The following is a 23,654-nucleotide window of genomic DNA, read 5'->3' on the forward strand; positions in this document are numbered from 1 at the left end:
AAAACCTTATGCAGATCTTTTAAGAAGGAAAAAATAAAGCACTGAGATTAAAAGTATTTTTCCATTTTAGATGTTTAGAAATATTTTTTCTGGGTTTACTATTAAAGTAGACAGGCATACAGGCAGTCTTTTCACTGGGACACTTACAAACAAGTCCAAAGGCTAGGTAGTTACAACTGATTCATTATATATATAAAACAAAAATAATCAAGGTCAAACACTGACATAGTGGCTTGAAATCTAGTGTCCTTTCTGACAAGATCTTAAATTAAAATATATTTTACCTAAGAGATAAAAAAGGGAATATATTTTAGGATATCAGTTAATGACTTGGGAAATATCCAGCTGTCAAATCCAGAAAATGCCTTAGTTGTTTTGCCTAACCAGCACATAATGTATAATGGACAAGAGTCAATAAAATAATCACTCACAAAGAGAATTCAGAACTCCACAACAGCAATTAGCTACCAGTATCCTACCATGTTCCTATGATCTAATGTCCATTTCCATGGAAACAGGAAAAAAAATGAGAGACAGCCAAGAGAAGAGATGTCAGAACTTGTCAGGTTCAGTGGCTAGGAGTGAAAGCTGAAAATATCATTCTTTTTTTTTTTTTTTTTAAACAAACCGTATCAGCTGACTTCTGGCACTTAATCGATTCTCAAGTTAGGCAATGTCAGCTTGCTTGGAGAAGCGTAAAGCTAAAGAACGGACTTAAGATTGTGTTTGTTTTTTTTTTAAACCTTGGATTAAGAGAGAAGACACTAATTAAAGGCAAACAGTTCAAAATTCTATTTCCCAAAACCTAAAACTAGAACACAATTGTTTCAAATTTCACAAAGTGAATACAAGAATGTCTTGATATGATGGGGGGAATTGTGGATCTACCACAGAGCACTGTCTGGAATGAACAGCAACAAGGTGGAGGAGAGAAGAGAGGCAAGGCAGAGGAAGCAGCACATACAAAGTCCCTGAGACAAGACAGTGTGCGGCCCTACAAGGCACTGAACAACATAGGAACACTTAATATAGAGTGAGAGGGTGTTACAGAAGGATTTCCCATAAGAGGTGATATCTAAGACAAGACACGAAGGATGAGATGGGGTTACAGAATAAAAGAGCACTCCAGCAACAAGGAAAGGCAGGGGGGAAGCCAGAGGCAAGAGCAAAATGAACTTGATAATAACAAACTGTTTACGACAGCTGGAACACATAGTAGAAATGGGGAAAACATGCCCTGATCAGATCAAGAAGGCCCATATTGACCCAAAACAATAAAAAATCTTAGAAATAAGTGTGGGATTAGAAACCCTCGATATACTTGCCTGAAGAAAGATTTTATGAAGAAGACGTCATTGGTAATCTCGACAACAACAAAATAAGTAAATGGAACTTAATTAAAGTAATAAGCTTCTGTGCAGCTGAGGACACAAAAATTAAAGGAAACAGGTAAACTTCAGAATAGGAAAAAATATTTGCATGTTACAAATCTGGCAAAGGGCTAATAACCAGAATCTACAGAGAACTCAATCAACAACAACAACAACAACAAAAAAGCAAAGAATCTCACTTATCATTGGGCAAGAGACATGAACAGAATCCTCTCTGAAGAAAACAGATGAATGGTCAACAAACGCCTGAAAAAAGGATCTTCGCCCCTGATCATCAGAGAAATGCAAATCAAAACTACCTTGAAATATCATCTAATCCCAGTGAGAAGAGCCCATATCACAAAATCCCAAAGCTACACATGCGGTGCTGACATGGCTGTGGAGCCAAGGGAATATTTTTACACTGTTGGTGGGATTGTAAACTAATACAGCCTCTTTGGAAAGAAGTACGGAGAATCCTCAAAGAACTAAAAGTAGACCTTCCATTTGACCCTGCAATCCCATTACAAGGTATCTACCCAGAAGAAAAAAACCCATTTTGCCACAAAGACATCTGCTTTAGAATTTTTATCATAGCTCAATTCACAATTGCCAAGATGTGGGATCAATTCAAGTGCCCATCAACCTATGAATGGATTAATAGACTGTGATATATGTATACCACAGAATACTATTCATCCATAAAAAGATAGAGACTTTGTATCTTTTTTATTAACCTTGGTAGAGTAGGAGAACATTCTCCTTAGTAAAGTATCACATAAATGGAAAAGTATCATCAAATGTACTCAATAATATTATGAAAACAGTAGATAAACAACTACATGCCCACATGAGAAGAAAAACACAATTAAATTTAAGATGGGGGGGAAGGAAGCAGAAGGAGGGGACCAGTGTGCTCTCAACTGCAATGTAAGGCACACCTCCTGGATGAAGGGCTCAACTACAATTTGGGCTTAACCTAACAAATGCAAACAATGTAACCTAATCATTTGTACCCTCATATTAATCTGAATTTTTTTTAAGTTTAAAAAAAAAAGGGCCTTATTTCCTAAGATAAAGTTTGAACTTCTGTGCAGATTACAAGGTACAACTAAAGAGTAGAAATCAAGAAAATAACATGATAAGAGCTGCATTTAGAAAAAATTAGCCAGACTATCTCAGATTACATAGGGATATATGTGTGGAGTCTATTAAGCTTTCCCAAACAGAAAAGGATAGACTACATTCAGGAGGAAGGACAATGGCAGAAATGGAAGAACTAGATTCAGTGAATATGAGCAGTAGGACAGGAACAAGGATGATTCAAGAATGACACTCAGGACTTTGGTGTGAACAGCTAGGTGGATGGTGATGCCAATTACTGAGTCTCTGTCACAAGTAAAGAAAGAAGACTTTCAGGTATGTGAGACAGTAAGTAATAAATTCTAACCTGGACATCATAACTTTGAGGTACTCATGGGACAATCAAGCAGATATCCACTAGGGCACTTGCATATGTGAAGGGCATATCCACAACTCAGGAGACATAATTAGGACAGAGGACAGATATGGGTATCTGGGTGTCAAAAATAGATAACACTGCCCAGAGAGAAAACAAAAACAGAAAAGATTCCTAGAGATGAATTAATTATACAAGGTGAAAACTCGGTTCAAATGTTGACTGCACCATTTAGAGACCACAGTCATATGCCCTAAAAAGGCAGTCAGGTCAATGACAGACTGCACATTCAAAGGTGGTTCCATTGATCATAGGCAGCTAAAAAATTCCTCTTAAAGTGAATCTTTCTAAGAGTAGAATGTGAACGTTTTAAAACAATAACTGAGAAAATGACATGAAGGCTGTGTTGACCAGTTTGATGGAAGTAGTTCAGATTGCATGTGAAAACCCCACACTGTACCCCAGAAGTGCATTAATGTACAAAGTTACCATTCAATTAAAAAAAAAAATTCCTCTTATCTAGTGACATTGGAGCTGTCTTAATGTCATAGCACAATGTATTACTGACATGTCTGTGGTTATGCTGGTGCAAACAAACCTATTGTGCTACCTGTTATATAAAAGTATAGATTTACAATTATGTACAGTATAGAATATTTGATAATGATAATAAATGACTATGTAACTTGTTTATATATTTACTCTACTGTATTTTTTATTATTAGGATATATGCTTCTACTTATAGAAAAAAGTTACCTATAAAAAAAGTATAGGGCAGCACCTATGGCTCAAAGGAGTAGGGCGCCGGCCCCATATGCCAGAGGTGGCAGGTTCAAACCCAGCCTCAGCCAAAAACTGCAAAAAAAGAAAAAGAAAAAGAAAAGAAAAGTATAAAACAGCCTCAGGCAAGTCCTTCAGGAAGTGTTTCAGAAGAAGGCATTGTTATTTCAGGAGATGACAGCTCTATACATGTTATTACCTCTGAAGACCTTCCAGTGGGACAAGATGTAGAGGTGAAAGATAGTGATATTGATAATCCTGACCCTGTGTTGGCTGATGCTAACACGACTCTGTCTTTGTTTTTGGCAGAAAGTTAAAAAGAAAAAGCTCATAGAATAAAAATATTTTTGTGCAGCTATAAAATGTTTGTGGGTTTTTTTGTTGTTTATTTGTGACAGAGTCTCACCCTGCCAACCTGACCAGCGCACCACAGTGTCATCATAGCTCACAGCAACCTCAATCTCTTGGATTCAAGAGATCCTCTTGCCCCAGCTTCCCAAGTAGCTGGGACTACAGGTGCCCACCACAATATCCAGATTGTTTTTGTTTTTAGTACAGACAACATCTTGCTCTTACTCAGGCTGGACTTGTACTTGTGAGCTCAAATCCACCTACCTTGGCTTCCCAAAGTGCTAGGATTACAGGCATGAGCCACTGGGCCCACCCAAATGTGTTTTAAGTGTTATTATATAAGAGTCAAAACTTTTTTAAAAAAATTTAAAGCTTATAAAGTAAAAGAGTTATAGTAAGCTAAGTTTAATTTATTATTGACAAAAATTTTATAAACTTAGTGTAACCGAAGTGTAGAAAGCCTAAGTGTATAAAGTCCACAGTAGTGTACAGCCTAGACCTTCACATGCACTCACTGCGAGCAATTTCCAGTCCTGCAAGTTCCATTCAAGGTAAGCGCCCCACACAGGTGTGCCATTTTCTATTTTGCATACTGCATCTCTACTGTAAGTTTTCTATGTTTCAATAGGTTTAGATGCACAAATACCACATTGTGTTACAGCACACAACATGCTGTGCGCGTTTGTAGCCTAGGAGCAATAAACTATACCATAAAGTTCGGTGTGCAGTAGGCTATACCATCTAGGTTTGTGTAAGTACACTCCATGATGTGTTTGAACAAAATCACCTACTGATGCAAATAAGAAAAGGTGACTAGAGGACAGGGTGACTGTACTTTCAATAAGCATGACGACCAAAAGGAATATAAGTACAAAGGAATATTAAAGCAAAAGCTGCCAAAAATAACTGTCCTTTGACCTCAGCTTCTAGGACATATTTGCTATGATCTCTACCTGCAGACCTTAAGCTAGTCATATAATAACAATGTGGTTTAGAATGGGCTGTGGGACGCACATGGAGGGCCAGGAGTCTAAAGACTTATGTAAAAAATCAGCCACATGGACAATAAATCATGCCCAGGACATAGAACCCCAGTAAAACACAGGACATTGAGGTTCACATGAGATTTCCTGATTGACAATATTGCACACATTGTATTATACAACCACAGAAAGAGATTAAGGTTCTGACTATAACTCTGTAGCAAAGAAGACAACAGAAGCTCTATCTTTGGTAATTCCCCAGCTTCCACACTGTGTGCTTCTTCCCTTACCTGATTTTAATCTATAGCCTTTTCCTATAATAAACCATAAATGAATATGATAGCTCTCAGTGAGTTCTGTGAATCCTTATAGCAAATTATTGAACCTAGTCTAGCGATCTTGGAAACGTGAGCTTATAATTCATGTCAGAAATAAGGCAGCATGGTGGGAACTATGCCCTCTAAATTCATTATTTGCCCTAAACTTTTCATAATATATATTCTTCCTAAACTTATTTGTTCACAGGGGAAAAATGATTCAAAAATTCAAATACAAAAATGATTCATGTACCTGACGTGACATGAAACTGTCACTGAATAGTAACTAGTCTACCTAACCACTAATGGCCCATCCTCTTCCACAAATCCCTTTTGAGCAGTGAACTATCAACAGTTAACTGCTACAAAAAGAACTGCTGCAATTTAATTTAAAATAGACACTTACTCTGTCACTGAGACAGAAAGTCATTACCTTTTACTGAATAACAGTTTGTTCTTGGCAACTAGGAAATGGAATTATACTTCTTTTTTTTATTATTAAATCATAGCTGTGTACATTAATACTGTCATGGGGTACAGTATGCTGTTTTTATATACAATTTGAAATATTTTCATCAAACTAGTTAACATAGCTTTCATGTCATTTTCTTAGTTATTGTGTTAAGACATTTATATTCTACATTTAGAAAGATTCACATGTAGCCTTATAAGATGAACCATAGGAATGGTATCAAGTCCAAAGAGTGAATACTGTATAACAGTTTTAATTCAATTTTTAAAATTTTATCTATTTTTAATTCACAAATAATAACTATACAGTATATTTATTGGGTACAATGTTATATAAGTAATCCTATATAAGTATTAAACACACTCAAATGCCTATGCATGTGAAAGTACGGCATTATTCTCAAACTATGAATTATCACAAGCATTGACATTTGTTTTAAAAATCCCTAAGTAAAAGTTCACAATAGCCAAGAGAATCTATAAGTACAAGTTTCATGCCCATCTTATTTACAACAATATACCTAAAACTTAACTTTTAAAAAGAATGACTAAAGCCAGAGAGCAGACTAACATTCCAGCACCTTGAGATGCTAAGGTGGGAGGCTCACTTGAGGCCAGACATGTTGGCTCACACCAATAACTCCAGTACTTTGAGATGCTGAGGTGGGGGGATCGCTTGAGACCAGGAGTTTGAGACCACTCTAAATAACACCACAAAACCCCATCTCTATAAAAAATATAAAAATTGGCTTAGCATGGTGGCACAGTCCCAGCTATTTGAGAGGCTGAGGTGAGAGGATCACTTGAGCCTAGGAGTTTGAGCTTGCAGTGAGCTATGATGATATCACTGCACTCCAGCCAAGTGACAGAGCAAGACCTTGTCTTAGAAAAAAAAGAAAAGTAACAGGGAGACACTGACGGTTTTTGAAATAACTGGTATCACGGGAGTATGCTTTGGGAATAATCATCTGGCAGACTCTAGTTAAGTGATAAGGGGGAAAATAAAGTTAGTGATACAAGGATGCATTAGTTTAAAACCATCTTTCAGGGCAGTGCCTATGGCTCAGGGAGTAGGGCACCAGCCCCATATACTGAGGATGGCAGTTTTGAACACAGCCCCAGCCAAAATGCAACAAAAAAATAGCCAGGTGTTGTGGCGGGCACCTGGAGTCCCAGCTATTGGGAGGCTAAAGCAAGAGAATGGCCTAAACCCAAGAGCTGGAGGTTGCTGTGAGCTGTAACACCATAGCACTCTACCAAGGATGACAAAGTGAGACTCTGTCTCTAAAAAAAAAATCTTTCAATAATAAAAAAGCTGACCAAAATGAAAGACATGAATCACTCTGCAGCTATTTTGATAAGATGGAAATACAATTCAATTGGCCTTAAAATAATCAAGAAAAAAATTACTATATATACCATCAAACTATCCCATAAATATACTATGTAGTTATTGTATACTCAACAGTACACACAACTCTAAGAAACTCTCCTAAAGGCTTAGCAAGTAATCTCATATAACCTTCATTAAGGCTTCTTAATTATCACTGCAGAAAATAAGACTGTCTTTTATAATTACCCTCATCCTAGACTCAGTTCAAATCATTGTAGTTTATTCTTCAAAGTCTGTATCAACAACAGAAAAGAGTAAAAAAGTTAGATATTCTTCTGAAAAGGAAGTGTTCAAGGTAAAAATAGGGTATTGTAAGGGCTTGGCAATTAGCCTTCTTTTAATTTATTCATTTTCAAAGGCAAATTACTTTAGCCTCACTGGATTTTACTGCTAATGAATTGTGTCTGCTGTCTTTCATCCTCCTTTGATCAATATATTTCACTGGCTCAGCACATTTTTCTAACAGTGCTTCCTTTTGCACAATTTTGAATTTCAGCTGAATGAGATGGTACCATTTTATCTCTTATAAACAAGCCAGCATTCTGCATGGTTCCTACTTTTGTCCAGAGCTACAGTTAGGGCCTGATCTTAACATAAATTAACTGTCCCAAACCCACTATTTCATTACTTTGCTCTAGTATATACAAGGAAATGGGAAATGTTTCTCTGTGTTGTCAGACACAAAAGAACCCCAAAGCATCTTTGCTTTATCAATGAAACACTGGAAGTTTAAACTACAATGATGGTTTCAATTTCCTAGTGCTCTTCTGTCCTTTCTCATTCTTGTTACTTCCTTTCCTGTTCTCTTCAGATTCAGGCCTGAAGTTAGGCCTGGTGCTCTGTTTTTCTCTAATTTTCTTTACTTGTTACTTAGATGCTAGAAAAGTTATAAATGACATCTGTTATTCCACTCTTTTGTTTGAATAGTCAAATTGTACCACCATTTACATTCTGAAAGAATTCTGGTTCTCTATGTTCACTTGCTGAGAATGAGTAAGTAACATGGAAGGACAAAATCAGGGTACGGTCCATCTCTCTCTTTAGGAAGTACCTGAGTCAATTACAGGCAAGCAGTAATTGGTAGCCTGAGCCCACAGCTTCATTAATCCCTAGACCTTGGGTTACCTACAAATGGAATGAAAACATGTTTTCTTTGCTCAGACAAAAGGATATATCCAAAGTAAACAAAGGTTTTGAACTGGGAGTTAAGGGGAAAATCAGGGATGAGAAACCTAAACCATATTGAAAAGCTCTAGGGAAAAAGCCTATGAAACTAGATAAAAAAACTAATTTTGCCAAAGGAGAGAGCCCGTGTGAAGAAATAGCTAGTGACATACCAAATAGGAGAAAGGGAGATGACATGCTAGTTCCACATGCAGAAGAGCGCAAAATGTACCTGAAAGATCTAAAGCCTAAGGAAGGAACTCATGGCCAAGAATAGTAAAGTGCCTTCATCTCCCAAAGATGCCAGAACTAGAGCTGATCCAAGAAGGCTGATCACTGATTTAGAGCAGAAAATAATCTAGCGAGTAAGACTAGATGTTGAATTAGAAAAAAGTTCAGAGAGCCAGGGCCCTCCCTGCCTTACCATTTCTGCAGTTCAAAGCTACACAGAACAAGCAGTGAGAATATCAGTGGCTGACACTGTAAAATAATAATTCTCCTTTTTTTATATACTTTAGTTGCTTTGTTTCTATTGCTCTCTTAATAAAAGCTTCACATCACTAAGTAATTGTAAAGTTTCACATCACTAAGTAATTTTGTCAGGTGAAAAGGGTCTCTATACCTGCATTAATAGAGATCAGAAGACAAAAGTAAACTGGTAAAGTAATAACTGACTGGATGTACTCTAGCACTTGACAAATTTGGCATAAATGACTTGGGTGGTGTCTCAGTCTATCTACTTTTGCTATAACTGAATATCACCGCTTGGGTAACTTACAAAGAACAGAGGTTTATTGAGCACATGGTTCAAGAGGCTGAGAAGTCAAGGCCAAGGGGCCAGCATCTAGTGAGAGCCTTTGTACTGCATAGTCCCACTGTAAAATGCCAAAGGGGCAAGTGAGCATAGGCAAAAGAGAGAAAGTATAAGAGGTTCAGCCTGCTACCTAACAACACACCTTCATGATAACTAATTCACTGGCAAGATAATGACATTAATCCAATCACCTCTCATTAGTCCCCACTCCCAACACTGGCTTGCTAGGGACCAAATTTCAACATGAGTTTTGGAGAAGACAAACTCCCAAACCAAGCAGGAGGGAAAACTGGGAAGGAACAGTTGGTGCCAATCTAAAATAAATAAATAAATAACATTATAACATTCAAATTACATATGTAAGTCATCAGTCATCACCATGAGTTGGAGTTACTCAGATAAATTATCTATGATAACTAATAGAAAAAAGGGGGGCATTTTTAAATAGGAGGAAATAACTAGGAATTAAGATTCATAGACTATTTCTATGGTAACTTCTCAGACAACTTGTTCTCTTTTTGACTACAGGGTTTCCTCTAGGACATAGAGTACAAAATCTGATATACTGTAACAAAATCACCAACTGAATGGTTACTCAGCCTTGTTCTCTAAGTTCCAACTTTGTATTAAATAAAATAATTTACAACCAGATTAGAAAACCATCAAAATTTCTGTCATATCTAAATGTAGATGTGTAATGAAAAGTTTTATAGTACATTTTGAATTCTGGATCTATGTCTCATACAACTATGCATCCTCAGCTTCTAATCGATGGCCCCAAAATAGTAAGTAGCCAATAAATGTCTGCTGCTGACAATGACAAAAAGCCCACAGACATTTTTAAACTATCAGCAAGAACCATCTGATGTCATGTCAATAAATAATTGTTAAAGGAATGAATAAATGCATGTTGTTCAAAAGGAACTTCTGCTGGATTAACCAAAACTAAGCTACTTCCTAGATAATACTACCTTATAAAAATGTTTCAAAGAAAAGGTCTCTAGTTACATATCTATTTCTTTGTTCACTAATCTATAATTTTGGAAGACAAAGAAAAATTAAAAACTAGGCTTAACATACTTGATTCTTTGGCCTCAGATTAAGCTCCCCCCGAAATCTAAGAACAATAATTGAGCTATATTACACAGAAACTCTGGCTCTTGTTTAAAGAGTTTTTTTTATATATAATTATGTCATAGGTGCCCATAAGACTACTCGTCTGTCCAATGGAATTAATTGGTGTTCCCCATTCCTTAACACTTCATGGAGACTTAATAAAGTATTTTTAAATATGAGACCTGCTAGAGGACTTAATAATGTAAAAATCATAAAGAGGAATGCTTATGGTCAGATGCTTCAAAATAACAATAAAGTCAAATTTAATGCATAGTCTGTGAACCTTTTCCATGCAAGATAACAAATTTGGTATTCCACAGAACCTCTTTAAGTTTACTACCCAAGGGACTGCAAAACACACAAAGGTGTCAACATAAAGAACTAGGCCTACTGTACTAATAAGTACATGTGGTGCATGTCTGGTCTATGAAAGTTAGGTCAACTTAAGGAGGTAGTCAATGTAAGGAAGTGATCAACTATAAGATTCTACTGTATTTACATATGGCTAACATAATTATCTTAAGAATATCATTTAATGTTTAATCTCTTTGCCTAAGTGTCTGGTCGTCCCTGAAATTTAATGTACTATACATCTAAATGATGAAGGTAATTTACATTAGTTCTATAATGTCAATGGAAGAAAAATGGATAATTTCCCTAAAGACTATTTTAACTATGAATGACTACAAAGAAAGTCATCTGAAGTAATTCTTATGCCTTCATATACCTTAAGAATCAGAGTCTCTCTGGGTCTATTACTTCTGACAAATAAGAAGGTTTTAGTATAATTCAGTTAAATACAGATTCACTACAACTATTAATATTTAAAATTAAGCAATAAATTTTTTAGTAATTCACCTTAAAGTGAACTACAAGAACCTATTTAAAATCTTTGGGTATAATAATAAATTTTGCTATAAATTAATGTTTCAAATCAAATGGTAGAGTTACAAACTAGAAAATATGCTTTGGTTATATAGAATTTATACTAAAATGTTACTAGTAATAAAATTATTCACATATTTATTTCTAAAATACATTGGTCATTACTTAATAAACCTCCGTTGCTACAAACAGTAAACACAAAAAAGAATTTGTTAATTATCTTGTTAAACAGTGGGAAAAATACACCTATTATAGCTTCTTGTACAATCATTTGCCATTTAAGAAACTATCAAACTTCTTTAGCTTTTCCTATGAGGGGCATTTATGGGGCTCAAAAATATATATTTTTTTATTTTATAAAGGATTAAGTAGAGCTTAGACCAACTCAAAAGCAAAATTCTTTAAGAAACCAAAGGCTGAGAACATCCCTTATTCAAAAGTGAAATTCCATTGTCAAGGAAATCACTAATACCAACTATCAAGGGAAAATGTCTCGTTTCTATTGCAGGATCAGCTAAAGTGAAACTGCTTCTTTAGTTGCTAGGAAACAACCAACTCATTATATGCCATTATCACAGCCCTAAAGAAGAAAACTGGCATCTGCTTCACATTTGGGGATACTGAAGATTGAACTAAAAGCACTGAAACTGCTGCCAAAATCCCTGGTCTCCAGGGTCGACACTAAGGCCACAGCAGGTGCTAACATCAAACTAGCCTTTGAAGTTTTCCTTTCGATGGCCCTAATAAATAAAATTACCTTTTTCAATATCTCACATTTTCAAAACAAAAATTCTAAGAAAAGACTTCCTTGCTTGAGATAAATTATATCTATGTTGAACTCAACTCAAGAGAAAAATAATACTACTTAGGAACCTTAATAATAGAAAAATTTAAAACTACTAGTTATTCATTGAGTGAAAGGCACTAGAAGGTACTAGAAGTTTGTGACTAAAGTTGAAATAGAAAATAAAGGGAAATTGTTTCCAATGTCAAGAGAAGAAAAGGGGAAAAGGGGACACATACTGATAAATCCAGCACTCAACTCAATGACATTCTAACATTTTTTTGCTGATTTTCCTAATTGATTCTGAAGTTTAACTTCTATTTTTACATCTTGACATACTTTTTAAAAAATACATCATAAAATACATTCATGAACACATATTTATTCATCAATCTTATCCCTTCTTTCTAGCAGATAAGGAGGAAGCGGGTGTGGTAAAATTGTGCAGTTGAATTACTAAATGGTGGTAAGCTGAAACCAAGAGAATCTTTATACTACTCCTTCTACATCCTGAAAAATAAGTTATCCATTAGAAGCTACAGATGTTGGTAAAGCAGTTGACAAACCATTGTCCTTCACTATATTAATTAAATCAATCAATGTAAAGTACCACATTAACAGAATAAAGGAGAAAATCTCTATGTTCATTTCAATAAATGGAGAAGGAAGCACCTAACAAAATTCAACATTCATTATCAATAAAACTTGTCAGCAAATAATTAAAACAGGAAGGAACTTCCACAACCTGATAGAGGGCAGCAGTGATTCTTAATAATAAAATATTTAATGTTCCCCCCAACTAACAGCAGGATGAAGGAAAGAATGAGTTACTCTTATCTTTTCTGGTCAACATTATATTGGCAAAATTAACCAGTGCAATGAAATGACCAGAAAATGAAGTGAAAAGGAATACATTGGAAAGGAAAAATGAAGCTGTCTACTTGCCTGCAACATCAACATATATATACAAGACAGTAAGAAAGCTGCTAAACAACTACTAAAATATAGAAATTTTAGTAAAGTCAGAGAATTCAAGGTTAGCACATAAAAATCAATAGTATGTATTTCTGCATGTTAGCAGGAAACAATTTGAAATTAAATACAAAAAACAATTACATTTACAAGACTGTCAAAATAAAATACATACTGGATAAATCTAACAAAAAATAAAAGAGTTATACACTGAAAACTATAATACATTAGTCAAAAAAGTTAAAGAAAATTTAAATAAATGTAGAAATATACCAAGGTGATGAATTAGAAAACAATATTATCAGGCTCTCAATTCACCCAAAATTGTTCTATACATTGAATACCATCCTAACAAAAACATCCTTATGCTTTTCTGAACAAACTAAAAAGATAAATCTAAAATTTATATCAAAATGTAAAAGAACCTAGAGCAGCCAAAACAATCTTGAAAACTAACAAAGTTGGAAGGCCCACATTTCCTGATTTTAACCCTTCTATAAAGCTGCAATAATCAAGACAGTATCTTTTTATTGTAAGAATTAAGCAAATAGATTAAAGGAACACAACTCAGTATCCAGAGACAGACCATACACATATAGTCAATTTTCTTTTAATTTAGCAAATTAATTCAATAAGGAATGAAAGTTTTCAAACAAATGGTGCTAAAAGAACTGGGTAAACAATGAAAAATGATAAACTTTGACCTTTATCTCACTACATACATAAAAGTTAATTCAAGATGTACAAGCCAAAATTATAAAGCTTAGTGAGACGTTCCTTACAACCTTAGAGTAGGCAAACAAATATTTCTTAAAAGGAATACAAAAAGCACTTAGTATTAAAAGAATTAATAAACTCAAATTCATTAAAATTTAAAACTTAAGCCCCAAAAGGCAAGCCACAGACTGGGATAAATGCTCCCAATACATGTATCTGACAATGGACTCATGCACAGAATACAATTACAACAAGAAAAATGAGCCAATTTTGAAAATGAGTAAAAGACTTGAACAGAGGCATCACAAAAGAAAATATAGCAAGATCTAATACTCACATGAAAAGTAACTCAAAATCTTTGACCATCAGGGAAATGCAAACTAAAACCATAATAAGATACAATTTTGTATCTACTAGAATGGTTAAAATTAAACACTAAATGTGGGCAAAGAAGTGAAGTAACTAACTGGAGCTCTTATGAACACTTGTAAAAGTATTCATAGCAATATTATTCACAGTGGTAGAAAAACTGATAGCAACCCATTTTTTTCTTGACAATTAACAAGAAAACAATAAATGATATTCTGTGAAAAAGGGGACCCAAGTCCTAATATAATGCAACAACACAAAGCTAAAGTTCAAAAGCCTTGGACTAAGTGAAAGAAACCAAATATAAAAGGCTACATTTTCTATGATTCTATTTAATGGAAGTTTAAGAACAAGTATAACTCATTTATCGTTATAGAAATCAAACAATGATTGACAATAAGTGTGGCATTGAATAAAATGGGGCCCAAGGAGACTCTGGAATGGAAATGTTCTCTATCTTGACTGGGGTGTGTGTGTGTGTGTGTGTGTGTGTGTGTGTGTGTGTTTATGAGAAATCACTAAATTATATAACCTTAAAATCTACGCATCATACAATATACATTATTTTAGCTCAATAAAATATAGTTGGGGCGAGAAGAAAAATCAAAACAATTTAAAATCAGACTTATAGTTCAAGATGGCAGATTGACCACAATATTTATTTTCTCCCTAAAAATAGTTATTAAGAGGAAACATGAGAAGAGGTTCTCAGGCACTGGTACTATTCCATACATCTTGCTCTGAATGATTATCCATGCGTTTTCACTCTGGGACAATTTGCCGATTTGTATACTTATAATTGCATATATTTCTGTGTACATGTTATATTCAATTTTTTTTAAACAGCCAATGAATCAGGTAACCTCTATAATCCACTGCTATACAGAACTTCTACCCAACTAATACATTTTCACAAAGGATGTTAAACATATCAAATGTTGGTGTGGTTTCTTAAAAAAAAAAAAAAGCAAAAACACTCATTATTCAAGCAGCTCAGATTATCAGCATTTCAGTACCCATCAAAATGTACAAATGAAAGTGACTTTACAGAAGACTGTAAGGTAGACATGCAGTCCATTCACTACTGTAGGTAACTTCTAAACATACCAATAAAATAAGATACAGATCAATTTTTTTACTTTATCTTTCATTCATCCTGATACTCTGTAGTATGTTTGCTGAAAAGCTATCTTCCCTGCTTATCAGAATAAACTGTAACTTTTATAGGATTTATGTGTCAGAGTTTGTTTTCACCAAATCTCTGTTTGGTCTTCTCTTAGACTACCAAATTCCCTATACATTTTTTAAGCTGAGCTTTGAGAAACGTTGAGAAGAATAATAAGCAAAATCAGATAACTGAAGCATAAAGATGACAGCTAAATTCAGATTTCAAAAATATATAAGGCAGGCAATTAAGAAATCATTATATATTCTCTGACAGTAAAGAGAGGCTGGATTAATCCAGACAAATGAAGGTCACAGGCACAAAAGAATTGCTGAGGATGAGGTGTTTGGGGGAGTAACTGAATAAACTACTACAGGATCTGAGTATAAAAATAACAGACAAGCCAAGTGACTTAGAGAATAAAAGGAACATGGGACCAAAAATCTAAGAGTACATTCATCAGAAATCAATCAACAGAAGTAGTAGATAGACAAGACATTATAGTGAAAAAAGAAGAGTTTCAGGGTTCAAGACTTCATCTAGTCACATGTGCATCTTAAAATAAATAAAAGAATATCTACCATTAGAATTGTCAACTTACAACATAATACCTGACCCAAACTAGAATCTGAATAAATAAGGGATAATTCTTATGAATTGATGAAATAAATGCAAGTTACTCTTAATGTTCACCAAGAACACAATCATAAACTCTTATGTATGAAGAAAAAATAAGCAAATAGTAAATAAAATATAGCCCACTGATATTTTTAATTATCTAATCAAATGTTCTCTTACTTTCGAGTTGACTGGACAATATTATATATGCAAATATATAACCATATGTACTCAAAGTAAAACAAAATTTCACTTTTTTCTGAAGCAATTTTAAATCACAAGTATCATGGTTAATTTAATTTCTTACTATATCTGGAAAATTTCTACACTACACTTATAATTTAATATTAGCACAGTGATATTAACCATAAAACATAAAGACGACAGATTACTTATAAAACAGATTTGCTCTTCTCACAGCAGACATAATAAGGCAACAAAACTATATTAATTAAGACATTAAGATTTTTAGTGCTCATAAGCAATGGGAAAGATTAAATCATGTAATAGTGAAATTTGGTCTTGGAGCCACATAACTCATTAGATGATATTACTCATTATGCAGTTGTCCCATCCACTGATTCTCTTAGAAAACAACTCAAATCTGACTGCAAATTTCAACAATTCACTTATCAGAAAATGCAGAAAATGTTCAGCTTTGCCAACGATAAAATGATATTTAATGCAATCATCTTACCTGCCTCAATAATTTTTCAATGGCTGACATCACCATAAGGCCTCTCCAAACAACTGGCGCAGTCTCATCAACCAAGAAGCCCATGGACATACTGCAACAGTAATCCAAAAATACAACTAATTGGAATAAATTAATCAATATTATTCTTAAAAATAAAGTAAAGTAAAAATATATGCTCACCAAGCAATACCATAATTCAAAAGAGGCCTCATTAGGTTATCTGAAATAAGGAAAAAAAGAACTCTTTTTTAGGATATAAAAAACATTGATCATAAACATACTAACATTTTTGGCCTTTAAAAAAAATTACTATTTTTTCATTGACAAAAATTGCATATATTTATAGATATAATGTGAAGTTATAATACACATATACATTGTAGAATGATTAAATCTACACATCCATCATTTCACCTACCTATACCATCTTTGCAGTAAGAATATTTAAAATCTACTCTTTTAGTAATTTTGAAATATACTTGCAATACCTGATTATTAGCAATAGCTAATATATTGTGAAATAAATGACTAGAACATATTTCTCCTGTCCAACTGAAAATTTGCACCCTTTGACCAACAGCTCCCCTTTCCCCATCATCCCTCCAGCCTTTTATCAAAGAATGTCCAGTTAGAAATATACGTAGATGCCTCATACTGCCACAATATAACTTCCAACTAATTCATCTCAATCTGCAACAGTTTAAACATTATACCAAGCATATTGCTCATATTCCAAATAGATGCAACACCTAAAAATAGTTGAGGTGCAGTTTTATTAAGAAATAATAAATCTAGGCGGCGCCAGTGACTCAAATGAGTAGGGCACTGGCCCCATATAGCAGACGGAGGTGGCGGGTTCAAACCTAGCCCCAGCCAAAAACTGCAAAAAAAAAAAAAAAGAAATTTAAGATATGTTTCTTTAAAGAGGCTTTAAAGAATTTTAAGATATGTTTCTTTAAAGAGGGCTTCAGTAAGTAGCTTGCCCACCAATTTTATTCAAATAGATATATAAATAAATATATAAATTACATACATATGTTCATCTAATATGTATATAAATGTATGTGTATATCTGCATACACACATCAATTCTTCCTACACTGGAGTATTACTTTTCTTTTTCTTTACTTAAATAGCACAATTCACAATTGCAAAGATATGGAACCAACCTAAGTGCCCACCAATGGATGAGAGGACAAAGAAAATATGAGGCATATGTATGCACATACATACACACACAAACACACAATAGAATAACATTCACCCATCACAAAGAATGAAATCATGTCATATACAGCAACTTGAATGAACTGGAGGCTGTTATTCTAAGTGAAGTAACCCAGGAACAGAAAACCAAATACCACATGTTCTCACTTACAAGTAGGAGCTAAGCAATGAGTGGGCCATACAGACATTCAGAAGGGAGAGGACATGAGGGGAGTATTGGGTACATTGTACACTATTCAAATGAAGGGTATATTAAAAGCCTACACTTCTCTATTATGAAATTCAGTCAAGTAACATCTAAGTAAATAAAAGTACCATAAAACATAGTTTATCAAACTATCTAGCAACTATCTAGCAAACTATCTTTCAAACTGTAGTTTGAAACCCTTTTAATTAATGCGATTTGGACAAGTACTAAGCTTAAAATTTAGAGGAAAAAATCATAAAAACCTAGCAGTATTATATACTCAGATTTTACCACTTTTCCTCTACAGAGAGACTGAAACTAAAAGCTGTATATAAAGCATAGAGGCATGGCTTACAAAATAAATTCACTGCTGATCTCTAGTCATTTGAATACTTACAGAAAGAAAAGACCATGGTCCTTCATAAAAAGATTAGTGAATGAGCGTACTTTTCTAGTTTCCTTCTTTAACTTCTGACTAAACTAATTAGCTCAATTTCTCCATACCTAATTTTGAAAGCAGTATTTTTCTTCCATATAATTTTGTCGATTCTTTCCAAAGCAGCCAACTTAAATTTCAGAGTAATAATTTTTCTCTATCATGGTCTGTACTACTTTTTACTTGCTATTTTCTTTGGGTATATGTACATAAAGATTAAAGAATTTGAATTATCATATACTTTTCCACTTTTGATCTGCTAAAACAGTGAGTTACATTAACAGATTTTTCCTAATGTTGAACCAAATTTGCTTCCCTCGTTTAAAGTCAATTTAATCATAATATAGTTATTTTATACAATGCTTAAATTGGTTTGTTAATATTTGCATAAAGTTTTTTACATAGTTAACTAGGGAGACTGGTCTATAATGCCCCCATTTCATGCTATCCTTCTAAGGTTTTACTATCTTCAGAAGTTTAGTTGAGAAATATCACATACTTTCCTAGCCTATGAGTGAGTTTTTATAAGACTGGAATGATTAGGTCCTTGACTGTTGGCTTGTTACATTTGTGACAGGATGACCTTGACTACTGATTCCAGTTATTGACAAAAGGTATGACGTAACCTAAATTTTCTATTTCCTCCTAAACCTGCTCTAAGGATAGATATTTTTCTAGGCAGTGCCTATTACAACAAATTTTAAAATGCATTAGCACTGAGTTGTCCAATTATTCCCGTACTTAGCACCCATGTTGTATATGGCAAGTACAAAGGAGCCCACATTATGTACTCCCAACCCCCATGATGTAAGCTGTTATAGCACAGTGCCAAACTGAGGCCACTGCTAGAGTGCGTCCTGTTCTAGGTACTAGTAACCACTGCACATCTCCATGTGTGAGGCTCTGCCATCATTGCACCAAGCTAAAACAGGTAGTTGGAGCCCCTGAGCCCCAATTACTCAAAACCTAGACCCACGGCTCGGTGCCTGTGGCTCAATCGGCTAAGGTGCCAGTCACATACACCTAAGGTGGCGGGTTCAAATCCCCAGCCTGGGCCCACCAAACAACAGTGATGGCTACAACCAAAAAATGGCCGGCGCTGTGGCAGGCGCCTGTGGTCCCAGCTACTTGGGAGGCTGAGGCAGGAGACTCGCTTGAGCCCAGGAGTTGGAGGTTGCTGTGAGCTGTGAGGCCATGGCACTCTACCTGGGGGAATAGCTTGAGGCTCCGTCTCAAAAAAAAAAAAAAAAAAAAAACTAGACCAAGAAGAAAGGCTCTTACCAGTGTAAGAGCACATGGCTCTCTGCCCCACAAGGAACAATTGGTCCTGCACAGTTTGGAAACCAACCATGGAAGCAAACCTACCACACACACACACATACACACCCTTGACATGAGAACCAGCCCAAAAGCCTCCACACACCCCCTCTTCAAAGCTATACCACCACTGCCTCAAATTCCCATAGCCCAGGACACCAAGACACTCACAAACATCACTGATACGGCTTAAGCTGAAAAAGTGCATGGAGGATGCAGTTGACTGTGACCACCCAGAAATAAAATCAATGTACCCTCACCACCAACACAATAAAACATATCTAACAGAAAATTCTTTCCACAAAATATACTCTATATATTTTAAAAGGTGACTGTTTCAACAGAAGCACAGATTATCAGTATAAGGATACAAGAAATATGAACAACAACAACAAAAACTGTACTAAAGAAACACAATAATTCTCTAATTATAACTCCCCTGCCAAAAAAAATTCATGGACTACCTGAAAGGAAATCCAAATTAATTTTTTAGGAAAGTCAGAGTGGTAAGAGAAAATATAGATAAATAATTCAATAAAATAAAGACTATAATTCATGATCTAATTTTAAAACTCAATAAAGATATGGATACTATAAAAAAGAACTATACAGAAATCTTGGACATGAAAAATTCAACCAACAATATAAAAAACACAACTGAGAACTTCAACAACAGACAAGATCAAGTAGAAGAAAGAAACTCTGAACTTGAATACAGGTCTGTTGAAATAATGCAATCAGAGGGAATGCAATGTAATATGATATGATATGATACAGTGCAACAAATGAAAAAAGCTTACATGACTTATGAGACACCAACAAGTGAACAAATTTTTCATTATGGGAATCCCAGAGAGAGAAGAGTTGGAAAACGATTTAACTAAATAATATCTGAAAACTTCCCAAGTCTTGGGAGAAACAGAGACATCCAGATCCAGGAAGCTTAAGGATCTCAAAATAAATTCAAACCAAAAAGACACTCTCCAAGGCTCATTATAATCAAACTATCAAAAGGCAAAGAGAGAATTCTAAAAGCAGCAAGAGAAAAGCATGAAGTCACATTTCAGAGAATGATCATTAGACTATCAACAGACTTCTCAGCAGAAAGTGCTGGAGACCAGGAGAAAATGGGATGGCACATTCAAAAGGCTAAGTGGGATAAAACAAAACTGCCAGCCAAGAATACTATAGCAAACCAATCCTTCACAAATGAAGGAAAAATAAATTCTTTCCCATTCTTTCAGTAAAGTTGTTGGCTACAATAATCAATATACAAACATTAGTAGTGTTTCTATACGCTAATAGTGATCTAAAACCAATAAAATATCTCATTTGTAATCGTTATTTAAAAAAAAAAAGATATCTAGGAACAAATTTAGCCAAGGAGGTAAAAGATCTCCACACTGAAAATTAGAAGATATTCATGAAAAATATTGAAAAATTTCCCATATTCATGGACTGGAAAAAGTAATTTTATTAAAATGTCAATAGTACCCAAAGTAATCTATATAATCCCTATCAAAATACCAATGATATTCTTCAGAGAAATAGAAACAGACAATCCTAAAATTCATATAAAACCCAAAAGACACCAAATACCCAAAGCAATCTTGGGAAAAAAAAAAGCTGGAGGCATCATAGGACCTGACTTCAAAATATACCACAATGCAATAGTAACCAAAACTGTATATTACTACCATGAAAACAGACACATAGACCAATGGGCAGAATAGAGAACCCAAAAATAAATCCCATATCTACAGTCAACTGATTTTTTGGCAAAGATACAAAGAATACACATTGAGGAAAAGACAATTTCTTCAATAAATAGTGCTGGGAATATTTTATATCCACATACAAAAAAATAAAACTAAACCCCTATCTTACACCATATACAAAAAAAAAAAAATTCACTCAAAATGGATTAAAGACTTTAATGTAAGACCCAAAACTATGAAATTACTAGCAGAAAATATAGGGGAAATGGCATGTGACAATAAACTAAACAAAAGTAGTTAACAGGAAGGTATCATATAATCCCAAAATAGCTAGATGAGAATATAGGCCATCCCTGACTTACAAACATTTGATTTACATAAAACTTGCACTTCTGAATTGAGTCTATTACAATAAATCTCCAAGGCTATTACAGGAAAGTTAAATGTACCTGTTTCAACTTAATCAACTTAAGGTCAGAGAACCTATCTTGTTTGGATAGGATATTAGCGAGAGAATGCCTGCCTATAAAGGTTCCCATAACAAAGAAATGATAAATGTTTGAGGTGATGGGTATGCTAATTACCTCAGTTTGATAATTAATTACACAATGTATCCATATATTGAACAATCACATCATACTCCTTAAATTGACAATGACTCCTTTATATGTCAATTCAAAATAAAAATAATTTTAAAATTAAATAATTTCTATAAATAAATAACTTTTATAGTGTACTATAACTATTCCTTCTAATTAATGAATGAAAAATTATAAATCGGAAGCTCAGAAATAGGATTTGATCATCATGGGAAATACGTTTCTTCAAATTTAACATGTACCCACTCCAGCAGCATGTATACCGAAATTAGAATGATAAAAAGATTACCATATCCTCTGCAGAAGATGATATGCAAAATGTAACAGGGAAAAAAGCACCCTGAACTGAAAATGCACAGTACATACACTAAAAAGAAAGTTATAGCCACATTATTCATTACCTTTTCCTATGTAACAGTAAACAAAATTAAGATTGCCTAAAAGCATTTGCTTTATTAATAAAATTATGAGAAATAAGTTGTTGGCATAGTCTGATGTCATATTTTTTATTGAATGAAAAAAGACTCTGAACAACAACTGGTGATTATAGGTACAAATTAGTTTCTTTGCCTCAGAATTAAAGATAGATAGATAGATAGATGTCCAGCAATTCCTCCACATAAATTTAATAGAAAACTTAAAGTACTAATGGTCAAAAGTTTGCATAGAAATTTTGGACTCCACTATCCTGTTAATAGTAGCTTTTTGAAAAGGCCATCTTTAGCTGAATTTACCACGATACAGATCATTATTTCCAACCTCCTCATATCTTCATAAGAGCTCATGCATTGAAGCATAAAAGATTCCTACTATACGTCAAACTATTTCAATGGCCATAGTGGCACTCAAAATGTATGACATTCTACTGCATCCTCCCCCACTATTACAACAAAGTGCTATCATTTCTAACAGGTGTGAATTTAATTAGTCTATTATTGTATGTCACTGGTGGGTTTCAAACAGATCTAGGGACTACTTTTATATTATAAATTAATTGGTAAGCTAGAATAAATGTCACTGTGACCATGTCAAACTGAAGAGCTAGGTAAAAAGGACAAAGGCTACTTTACATTTTTCTATGAGAGCTGACATCATTAAATGTTTCAAGGATAATCCTGATCTAAAATCAGATCTTCCCTTTATAGGGATCTCATTGTTCACGAATCAACTAAGTAGCACAAGTTACCGTTTACTTTGTATTAGGAATAAGCCTAAGAAACCTCTGATTTTTTTACTATTACCTGGCTTCAAAAATAAAGTAAGAATTTTAAATGCAGTTGAACACAAAGATTTAGGAATATGTATCTAAAAAAACAACTTGAAACTGGCAAAGTGTAAACATTTGGTAAGGAAGTGGCTAAGGGTGCTGAGCAGAGACCAGGAACTGAATTGTACCTAGGAACCAAACTGCAGCTAGGAACTGTTCCCCGGTGGGAACATACATAGTAAGGAGTTCCTGGTGACCTTTAACTGACCACTCATGAGCATAGCATGGGCGGATTCTGGAGAAGACCCATGCACAGAAAAGTAAATTGTTATACAGGCAGTCCCCAAGATACTAATGAGATAGGATCTGTGGGTATGTTCTTAAGTTGAATTTGTTTGTAAGTTGGAACATGTATATTACCTATTACCTGTAATACATACAACTAAGGTATGATTTGCACCTCATTACATGAATTTTAAATAATACTTAAGCACAGAGTAAAGTAAAAGAAAAAAGATATATAAATGAGCTTATACA

At 34.3% G+C, this 23,654-nt stretch overlaps 1 protein-coding gene across 1 annotated transcript in view; it reads right to left on the bottom strand.

Moving 5' to 3' along the window:
- Positions 1 to 23,654, bottom strand: part of NUBPL (nucleotide binding protein like) — a 205,904-nt gene that overhangs the window by 102,803 nt on the left and 79,447 nt on the right. Inside the window, exons 5-6 of the mRNA XM_003791982.2 lie at positions 16,607 to 16,646; positions 16,427 to 16,517 (exon numbers count right to left, since the gene is read on the bottom strand). Of these exons, the coding sequence (XP_003792030.1) occupies positions 16,427 to 16,517; positions 16,607 to 16,646 (131 nt within the window). The remainder of the gene's footprint in view (positions 1 to 16,426; positions 16,518 to 16,606; positions 16,647 to 23,654) is intronic.

Source organism: Otolemur garnettii, unplaced genomic scaffold, assembly GCF_000181295.1.
Source record: "Otolemur garnettii isolate 467f Iridium unplaced genomic scaffold, OtoGar3 scaffold00052, whole genome shotgun sequence".
In the NCBI taxonomy this organism is placed as follows: domain Eukaryota; kingdom Metazoa; phylum Chordata; class Mammalia; order Primates; family Galagidae; genus Otolemur; species Otolemur garnettii.